This window comes from Hibiscus syriacus, unplaced genomic scaffold (genome assembly GCF_006381635.1).
Source record: "Hibiscus syriacus cultivar Baekdansim isolate YM2019G1 unplaced genomic scaffold, ASM638163v2 tig00112738_pilon, whole genome shotgun sequence".
In the NCBI taxonomy this organism is placed as follows: Eukaryota; Viridiplantae; Streptophyta; class Magnoliopsida; order Malvales; family Malvaceae; genus Hibiscus; species Hibiscus syriacus.
The window spans coordinates 547,545-558,278 of record NW_024063392.1 but is presented as its reverse complement, the minus strand read 5'-3'; the positions used below and the strand labels follow the sequence as shown (position 1 = coordinate 558,278).

The following is a 10,734-nucleotide window of genomic DNA, read 5'->3' as shown; positions in this document are numbered from 1 at the left end:
TTAAGCCAATATAATTATGTATTTATTTTTAGGCACTAAGATATTGAGAGATATACATATTTATACCAATGTAAGCATGTGTTAAGTGATATAGTTTTATATTTTATTCACTTACACCGGTGTAAGTATGTGTTAAATATAACATTTTTATTTTATTTTATTCATGTTACATGTATGAGTTGTACAATTAAATATTATATTAAATTATTTGATAAAATTAATAAAAACATAAAAAATATAATATCAAAAACATTTTATTGTATACATCATATTATTTATAATAAATATTAAAAATTTAAAATAAAAAATTATACTATAATAATAATATTTTTTATTTATAATATCCAAAATCATATAATATCTGACTTAATTCAAAGACGGAAGACGAAAATAAATTATAAAATTAAGGATGATCATATATTCTAAAGGAACAAAGGAGATGATAGTTTTAAAATAATTCATTTGTTTAGGGATAATTTGTCAAACTTGACAAGAATTGATAAATACTTAACATGTTTGAAGGGATACGATTCCTGATAATCCAATGCAAAATAACTACTATTGAGAGTATTTCATTACTCTAAAATATATTTTTAAATTAAATATGGCTACATGATTTTGAAAAAACATATTTTCCTCATAATAATTTTTCCTTTTCCTTGATTTTCAAAGTCTTTATAAAAAAAAAGGTTTTCTTTAAGGAAAAAAAAACCCCTCGAAGCCTCGTAAATTTTGGAGCAATCAATCATATAAAAAGCAAACAATTTTCTCCCCATAAGACAAAAAGTCGGGTAAAATATCAGCCCGGCCCGGCATGTCGTTATCAATCCGTACATTAACGAGTAGCTCCTTCGGCTAAAAAGCAGAGCAGCCGAATCATTGTATTGCTTATAAAGCACCAAAGTTTTTTTCTAATCATCGAAACCCCAATTTTATCTGCTTTGAGCGAGTGACGCTTCGTTTTCCTCTTCTCCTCCGTTTCTTCCTGTTTTCCTCTATTTATCCGTACGTTTTCTATGTTCTTTTATCATTGCTTCGGTCGCTGGTTTACCTACGATGATGATGCTTTTTCGATGATTATATTTTGTTACGACGGGGTTAAGGAAACCGTTTGCATCTAAAGCTACAATTTTTTTAATGTAAACCTGCATTTTCTTGCTAACCAAGCGGGGAAAAGAGTCTGCCCATCTGTGGTTTATGTTTAAGTGGATTTAGCAGTGTGATTTGGTTATAAGAAAACATAGTTGTGCTCTCTTTGGTTTCTTTTATTCCCTTTTTGATGCCAGATGAATTTACTTAGGTTGTTTAGAACATAGACGCAAAGAGGATATTTTGTTTTCGTTTTATTCTTCTTTAGGTTTTACTTTTGGCCTTTTGGGGAATAATATGTTGAGATTGAGTGGGGGAACTTAATTTTGAGTGAGGGCTTTTGGTACCTTATATGCCAAGAAATCAATGATCAACGACTTGAACAGTTATTCTTTTGCCAGGATTTGTCTGGTAGCAATAATGAACATTTTAAGTCTAATGTTCTTAGTTATAGATCAAACATTTTAGATTTTTTTTTTATAAAAAAAGTGGTATCTTTGTTGCCATTCCAAGTCTAAGTAGTCAATGAGTGCATTTTAAGAAAGGGATTACTTTGGTTCATATGGCTACTCAAATGAAACTTTAGACATGCTTAAATATTTCATCTCTTTTGTTCTCTAGATTTCATTGTTTTATTGAGATGTAGCAACTGGTTATTTCAGTTAAAGGATTTATGCTCGGTGAATCAAATGTATATGTACTCGATTGCCTTTCTGACTTAGCATCATTGATTGGACTTTACTAATGGCAATGAACTTCTACTCTTAACAAGTAACTTTGTTTTTGTTTAGTTAATCTTGCAACCTCAACTGCTGAAGGTTATATAATATGAGATAAGAGAAGAAGAAAAGTGGTGATCGCTGAGTCGAAAATTTTCCTCTAATCTTTGGTGATGGTTAAAATTGAAAGAGTTCGCAAGGCCTTTAATGCTACAAGAGCTTTAAGCCTTCCTGACGAAGAGGTGAAATTGGTGCTTAAACGGCTCCTGAAATTGTTTGATTACAACTGGGAACCAATCGAGGCAGAAGACTACCGGGCACTTATCGAAGCATATTTTGAGCTCAAGGAAGATAAAGTACTTTACGTGTTTTTCCTTTTTTGGTGCAATGTTCTATTTCATTACTTGGCTGTTTATACATTTTGTGGTCATAACGTACATTTCCTGCTTTGTTGGTCATGCAGTGACATGATAGACGATAATGTTGGTTTTCTAATCTGTTAACATTTATATAGGCTAAAGATGACGGGGAAAATGCCGTTGTGGAGCATGATGAATCTAGCAGATTGCCTAAACAGTTACCCTTGCAAGGTCCGGAAGATCGGGCTGGTGAGTCTAGCAGATTGCCTAAACAGTTACCCTTGCAAGATCCGGAAGATCTGGCTGGTGAGTATAGCAGATTGCCTAAACAGTTACGCTTGCAAGATCTGGAAGATCAGGCTGGTGAGTCTAGCAGATTGCCTAAACGGTTATGCTTGCAAGATCCGGAAGATCAAGCTTCATCTACAAAGAGAAGCCCGAGCCAAGTTTTATCTCCTAAAGAGAATAAAAAACCTATTTCAAGCCTTCAACAAGGGGTTACCCTTATGAACAATAAAGATTCAAGTTCTTCTGGTTGTTCGAATTCCTGTAAAAAAATTCAGCAGCAACCTGTTACTTGTGATAAGAAAAGTTCCTTTCAAATCATTTCAGACATAACTAAGGGCACAGAAAATGTGAAAATTTCATTGGTAGATGCAACTGGCAAGAACAAACTGCCAAAGTTTACATACATGCGAGATAACGTAATATATCAAGATGCTTATGTGCATATCTCATTGGCTCGGGTTGCAGATGAGGATTGCTGTTCGAGATGTTCAGGAGACTGTCTTTCAGTACCGATACCATGTGCTTGTGCTCAGGAAACTAGTGGGGAGTTTGCTTACACAGCAGAGGGTCAACTAAGAGAAGAATTTCTAAATGCTTGTATGTCCATGAAACTGAAGCCTCAGGAGCACCACTTTGTTTATTGTCTGGATTGTCCTTTAGAGAGATCGAAGAATGACTATAAGCCTGAAAAATGCAAGGGTCACTTGGTCAGAAAATTCATTAAAGAATGCTGGAGAAAATGTGGATGTAAGATGCAGTGCGGAAATCGGGTTGTACAGAGAGGTATTACATGCAAGTTGCAGGTAAAGTTCAGCAAGCTCCTGTTATAGTTTGTTAAACAGCAATTTGCTTCTTCCCTAGATGGAAATATGTTTTATGCATTCATTTGTTATTTCTGTTTCCTATGTCGAAATGCAACTTTACAAAAATGACTTCAATTTAGCATTTAGAGACTGCTCTTCATGTACACCATTAAAGTCTTTCATCAGTGTCAAGTTATGGTGCATTAGTGTTGATAATGAAAAGCTATTCCCTGATTTGCACTTTAGGTGTTCTGGACTCGCGAAGGAAAAGGTTGGGGTGTTAAGACACTCCGGGACTTGCCAAAAGGAACCTTTGTTTGTGAATATGTTGGGGAGATCGTGACCAACACCGAGTTGTACGAACGGAACTCAAAAGGTAGTGGCGATGAGAGACATACATATCCTGTTACACTCGATGCAGACTGGGGATCAGAGAAAATTTTAAAGGATGAAGAAGCACTTTGTCTGGATGCAACCTTATGCGGTAACGTTGCCAGGTTTATTAATCATAGGTAAATTTTTTTACCTGAAATAAAATATACGTTCTTAAGCATTATGGCAATCTTGGCCTTCTTTCATTTCTTCTTGTATGTCAGAAGAAAAAAAAACATGATCAAAGACTCCGGGAAAAAACATGTTTAGTAAATTTTGTTAGTGTGATAATGACATTATTGTTCGGATTGGTTACATTATTATTATGTAGTAATGAACTTGCAGGTTTTTATGTGAGAAACATACCCAAAAGACCTAAAAATGTTCTTTATTACATAGCTGGTGCAGCGGCATTTTGAATCGCTATTGTCCTCATAAACCGAATTTGTTAACCTTGAACACGAGACATGAAATATCGGGTGCTCAGAAGTCTGAACCTAGCCAGACCAAGTGCCAGGGAATGATATATTGCTGTAAATTGAACATATGTTTAAATTATCCTGAAACACCAATGTTTAATGTTGCAGCTTCTTGTACTTCAAACTTTCTAACATATGCAGGATGTCGGGGTTCCTTTCTTAGTTGTATTTTATGTTTTATCATATTCTTAAAAGTGTAGTAAATCTCTGCCAACAGTCCGGTATGATGTTTGTCATTTAACATTTCAGATGCTTTGATGCAAACTTGATCGACATTCCAGTTGAAGTGGAGACCCCTGATCGCCATTATTATCATGTATGAATCAAGCCAGTAACAAATACTCTGTCGAGGCTATAATAAAAAACAGAATTGTTGTTTACCTACATTTGAAGTGCCAAGTTATTTATATATTTTCTGTGTTTCTATGAACAGCTTGCCCTTTTTACTACTAGAGAGGTGAAAGCTTCAGAAGAGCTAACTTGGGTAAGTTGATGTCTATCTTAGCTCGACTTTTTCGTTTTCCGAACGTATCACTGTCATATCCATATTTAGACATGAGAATAAAGATAAGATATTTCAAAGACCCTCCAAATGTATTTGCAGGATATGTTACCTACTAATGCATGAAGTATTTTAGGAAAAAAAATGAAAATTCATGTATTGAATACACATACAAACATCTCACAGTCATTAGGAGTTTAGACCTTTGATGAAGATATGTTTATTTCTTTTTTATATTAAGTATTTACAAAAATATTGGATGACATTTCAGACTCACCAACACCAAGTGCATTAAAGTCTATTTTGTTTAAAGTATCATGTCTGATATTGAGATATGATCGTTTTAATGCATAAAAAAGTTTAGAAAAAAATTTCAATATATTCGTATTGAATACATGCAAGCATCTCATAATCATACCCAAATTTGAGCCTATGACTTGATTATAAATATAGAACTTTGATGAAGATATATATATATATATATATATATATATATATATATATATTCCTTATTATTAATCATTGACATAAATGCAGGATTACGGTATAGACTTTAATGATCATGAGCACCCAATTAAGGCATTCAAATGTAGCTGTGGAAGTAAGTTTTGCCGGGACCGAAACGTTCGGGTTAGACTGTAAATTTTCTGTCCATCAAATCATACTCATGGATTTTACCCTACATTTTACCAGAGAATCTGTCTTCATTGGCATATTACAGCTATTGGGTTGTGTGTTTCAAATGGTATACACAGTTTAAGACCAAAAGATACTGTTAAATAACATTGGAATGACTTTGAATTAGATATTAGTCATTTTTGAAATATTTGAATAAGTTTAATTTATATAAGATTTAAATTATTTATTATAATAAATAATCTCTTGAGTAGATGGTTAAAAATTTACATTTGACGTCTCCTTTAGGTTGTGAGTTCATTATTCATTAAGAGTAAAATTTTCCTTCTCTTTCTTTTAGGGAAGAATTGCTCAAAAAATTATTTATTATATGCTTTCAAAGGTAAATTAAAATAAAAATTAAATGAAAATTTAAAATACCACTTTATAATTGAACTTGAATATGGTTGTTTATGATTATACATTTATAACATGTATGAATAATAAAAAACCACCTGGAAATTTTAAAAGATTTAATCGAGTTATCAACATTGTTTTATTTGTCATTTAGCTAACTTTTCTGTAAGATATCAGTTGATATATGTTATTAGTTGGTTCGACATGTGATGCATGATTATATGTATGTATGCAAGCTATTTTTCTATGTTATTATTTTTTTTCATAAGTAAATGCAAGCAAAATAAAATATAATTTATGTTATAAGTACAATAATTTCTAAATTTAAATATTTGGTTTAAATAATTTATAATTTATATTTTAATAATATATTTTTTAATCTCACTTTTGACAATTTTTTCTTATCTTAAAATAGAAAAAATTAAATTTATTGAAAAAATTTTATCATATATTTTTATTTTATTTTATTTTATTAATCTGAGGTGATTATAATATGATATATGTTCGAAACATTTTCAATCATTTGACAAAGAACAGTTAAATAGCCTTACATGTATTATACTCAAACCCAAAACCTTTAAAAATAATTTTAATCATTAATCATTTAAATCAATTGATTTGTGTCATTATTATCCTATTTAAATTGTCATCTATGCACCTAAACCAATTTCAATTTGTACAAAATTAAACTTGCCAAAAATGATAGGAAAGCAAGAGGATGACAAAAAAATAGGTGAAAACTGATTAAACTAAAAATTGTCGACAAAATTTTTTCAATTTGTTTACGAACGAAAGAAATAAAAAAAGCAATGATTGACTTCCAATTAGATAGAAAAATTAAAGGTTGATATTTATAGTAAAAATTAAGAAGATATTTCTTTAATTCACAGTAATTTATAGTCATTATATATATATATTAGAATTGGCTTACACTGTGTAAAATTAATAAGTTTTACACTAATTTATAACTATTGTATTTAAATAAATAAATAATTTAAATTTAATCAAAATTTATAATCTATAAATAAATATTTATTTAACTCATAGTAAAATAAAATTTTCTTTTTTTAATATTAGGTTTATGATTTAGGGTTTAAGATATAAGTTTTGAGGTTTAGGGTTTAGGGTTTATGATTTAGGTTTGGGTTTTATGGTTTATGATTTTATGGTTTGAGGTTTGATAATTTGGGGTTTAGAGTTTAAAATTTGATATTAGGGTTGTTTTACTTTTAATTAAAAGTTATTTATTTATGGTTTATAAATTTTAATTAAGTATAAGTAATTTTATATATAGGGGCATGAGCTGCTTACATCATGTAAAACTAACAAGTTTTACAATAATTTATCATCATTATATTTAAATAAATAACTTAGATTTAATTAAAATTTATAACTCATAAATAAATATATTTTAACTTCTATTTTTTTCTTTATAGGTTTAGGGTTTATGGTTTAAAATTTAAGCAATAGTCATTGGGAGTTGGGATTTATAATTTGGGGTTTGAAGTTTGAGGTTTAGGATTTGGGATTTAAGAAAGGCAAGGGTTTAGGGTTTAAATTTTGAGATTGGGGTAAAAAAGAGATCTAGTTTTACTATTTTATAATATATATTTTTAATATTTTTAATATTTTATATTTTAATAATATATTTTCTTTAATCCCACTTTTGACAAAATTTTATTATTTGAAAATAAAAGTATTTTTAATAGTCTATGATGAAAATAAAAACATTTATTGAATAGTCTACTGTGACTAAAACATAATATCTATTATCTTTCTTATCTATTGATAATGCATACATATCTATAAATGTAACTACTTAAACTCAAGATGTAGAGAATGACATTTCTTTTAATCATTAAAGTCATTTGATAAATTAACAAAAAATATATAAATTATTTAAGTCAGCTTGCTACAATTAATATTTTCTTTTATCTTATCTATATTGTCATAAATGCGCACGAACCAATTTATCTCAGTGATTAAAGAAATTTGATGTTCTTAGAACTCACGGATTCGAGCACCAATGGCTGTAGCAGGATGATTGGACGTTTATTATCAAATGATTGATAATATTTATTACTTTATAACAATCTTAGTTTTATAAAAAAAAAATTGTCATCAATGCACCTAAAACAATTCCAGTTTGAACAAAATTAAACTTGCCAAAATGATAGAAGTGAAAGTAGGATGGCAACAAATAGGTGAAAACTGATTAAAATAAAAATTATCGGCAGAAATCTTTTTCAAATTGCTTACGAGCCAAAGGAATAAAAAACTCAAAGTCTTACTTCCGATATGAAATAATTAGTACAAGTTGTTCAAAATGACTTAATAACTAAACGATTAATACAAATTCCAAGGCATATACAATTATATATATGAATCAGTTTAGTTGTCTCCTTCACAAGCTTTTAGCCTAGGGAATCATGGCGGAAATGGAGACTTTACCGAGAAAAGAAGAAGTAGACGATGTATCTAAAGCGGTAAAGGCCTTGGAGGACACTAAAGCCGGCATCCAAGGGCTCGTCGACACCGGCATAGTTAAACTTCCTCCATTCTTTTTCATGTCGCCGGAAGTTCTCAACGATCATCCAACGTTGACGGATCCACATTTACGTACAGATTTCCAAGTTCCCATCATAGATCTAAATGGTGTTTTAGATCCTGCCCACCAAAAAAAAATAGTGGAAAAGATGAGGTCGGCGTCGGAGGAATGGGGATTCTTCCAAGTGGTTAACCATGGAATCCCACAGCATGTGTTGAAGGAAGCCGTGGACGGTGTTAGGAGATTCCACGAACAGCCCAGGGAGGTGAAGACGACATATTATGGCCGGACCGGCATGGTTAGGTATTACACTAACTATGGGCTTAAGTCGAAAGGTGTGAGCTGGATAGACACTCTGGCTTGTGTGATGGCTCCGAATCCTACGCCGGAGAAGTATCCCTTTGCCTGCAGGTAACACATTATCGTATTTGTCTATATTAAAATAATTTTACACATCATGAGAACAAATCAAATTTACCTACAAAATTATAGTTATGAGAAAGAGCTAATTTTCATTCGAGTTATTTATAGTAATTTTTAGTGTGCGCCGATCTTAAGATCATCATGTTTATTAATAGGCTAATTAATTAGATAGATTTGATAATTAAACTTTGAATTTTATCATGTATATTAATAGACTTACATATTAGACAAATTTGATATTGAATTTTGAATTTGGATCTAATGAATCTGTGAGATCTTGTTAATGTTTGTTTATGTACACTGATAAAATTTTAACAAATTTCAGTGTTTTCAACTTAACGAAGACCAATAGGTTTCCGGAGGTCTATCTCTGGATATAGCACAGGATTTTGTGGTAGTATTTTTATATATGAACTTGAAATATGCAGAGATATATTCATGGAGTATTCAAAGCATGTTCAAAGCTTAGGGGAAGTTATTTTGGGATTGCTATCGGAGGCCCTGGGTTTGGATCCCGACCACCTCAAAGACATAGGGTGCTCGGAAGGGTACGCCTTTCACTGTCAATATTATCCGGCTTGCCCCGAACCTGACCGCACCTTAGGAGTTGGGCGACACCGTGATCCTGACTTCTTCACCATCCTTGTACAAAATCAAATCCTAGGGCTTCAAGTTCTCCATCGAGATCACTGGATTGATATCTGTCCAATGGAAGGAGCTGTCATAGTTAATATCGGCGATCTCTTACAGGTAACAGAAAAGAACCCTCACCTGCATCTTCCAAGTGTATTGTTGTAATAATTTTAAATCCTTGGGAATGCAGCTGATCTCGAATGACAAGTTCAAAAGCGTGGATCACAGAGTTTTGGCGACAAGTGTAGGACCGAGAGTATCATTAGCGTGCTTGTTCACCACGGATTTACAGCCATCGGACAAGGTTTATGGCCCCATCAAGGAATTGTTATCCCCAAATAACCCGGCTTTGTACAAGGGAACCACCATTCCCAATTATCTCAAGACTTACGTCTCCAAACCAGGCAATGGACTTTCTGTTCTCAAGTTGTGATCCTGTAATCGCCCACTGGATTAACCCACTCCTGTTTTCCTCCTACATGATAAATCAAAATCAATAAAAGAATCTTGTCTTGTATGTATGTTTATTATTTATCTCCCTATACAAAAAGTTTTATTTATTTGTGAATATTATTTAAAGACTAAATCTCGTTTAGTCCCCTTTTTCAGAGAGTTTCATATTCATTTACACCATTAAACTACTATGCTCATCAACAAGCATTGACAGAGCTGTCTTGGGTAGAGTGTGTTAAATGACACCCAAAATTATTGACATGACATGTGATCTGACAAAAAATTATTGATAAAATGACATGAGACATAGGTACATAATTTACTAGAGCTAAAGAATCTCTTGTACGTTTTGCGGTTCTCTTTTGTTGATCATAATTTTTGAGAAAGATCTTTTACTTATCATTTTTGAAAATTTTGAAATTTTGCAAAAATTAATGTATTTTGAATAATTAAATTTATTTTATTTGATCGCTGTGAATCTTGTCGTCAACAAGTTATACTATATATATAACGTTCGCTCAATTTATTTTATTAACTTACGAATAACAATTATAATCTTAGACGTAACATCTACACACAAAGAACGAATATGTAAACCTTCATGCATAATTAGACGGTAGACGATCAGTGTCCTTTTTTCGGTCTTACATTGTTTATATTCTTTAACTCGTCATTCTTCTTAAAATTACCGACTACATGTCTTCACATAAATTAAAAAGAATAATTCATCCGCATCCAACATAAGCTAATTTAACCATCAACGAAAATTATCACTAAAATCAGGTGAAAACTGATCAAATTAAAAATTATCCACCGAATCTTTTGCAAATGGCTTACGAACCAAAGAAATCAAATTAATATATTACGTCCGATTTGAAATAATTCATACGAGTTGTTCTAATGACTTGATGACGAAACTAGGAGAATATTTTTTTGACGATGAACCGACCCAAACACAAGTTGTTTAGAAGAAAACAATTTGCCGTTTAAAAAAGGCACATATTTCAATAAATTATAAAGAAAGATCACTCTTA

At 31.5% G+C, this 10,734-nt stretch overlaps 2 protein-coding genes across 2 annotated transcripts; both read left to right on the top strand.

The window, feature by feature from the left end:
• Positions 1-948: 948 nt before the first annotated feature.
• On the top strand, positions 949-5,298 carry LOC120182858 (histone-lysine N-methyltransferase SUVR4-like). Its single transcript, XM_039187711.1, has 8 exons — positions 949-1,005; positions 1,881-2,164; positions 2,323-2,398; positions 2,570-3,258; positions 3,505-3,770; positions 4,359-4,425; positions 4,543-4,593; positions 5,149-5,298. Exons 2-8 carry the CDS (start codon positions 1,982-1,984, stop codon positions 5,251-5,253), a joined length of 1,437 nt encoding a protein of 478 aa, XP_039043642.1. The 5' UTR covers positions 949-1,005; positions 1,881-1,981; the 3' UTR covers positions 5,254-5,298.
• A 2,750-nt stretch (positions 5,299-8,048) lies between these two features.
• Positions 8,049-9,730, top strand: LOC120183009 (1-aminocyclopropane-1-carboxylate oxidase homolog 7-like). Its single transcript, XM_039187813.1, has 3 exons — positions 8,049-8,602; positions 9,043-9,364; positions 9,438-9,730. Exons 1-3 carry the CDS (start codon positions 8,073-8,075, stop codon positions 9,678-9,680), a joined length of 1,095 nt encoding a protein of 364 aa, XP_039043744.1. The 5' UTR covers positions 8,049-8,072; the 3' UTR covers positions 9,681-9,730.
• The last annotated feature ends 1,004 nt before the right edge of the window (positions 9,731-10,734 follow it).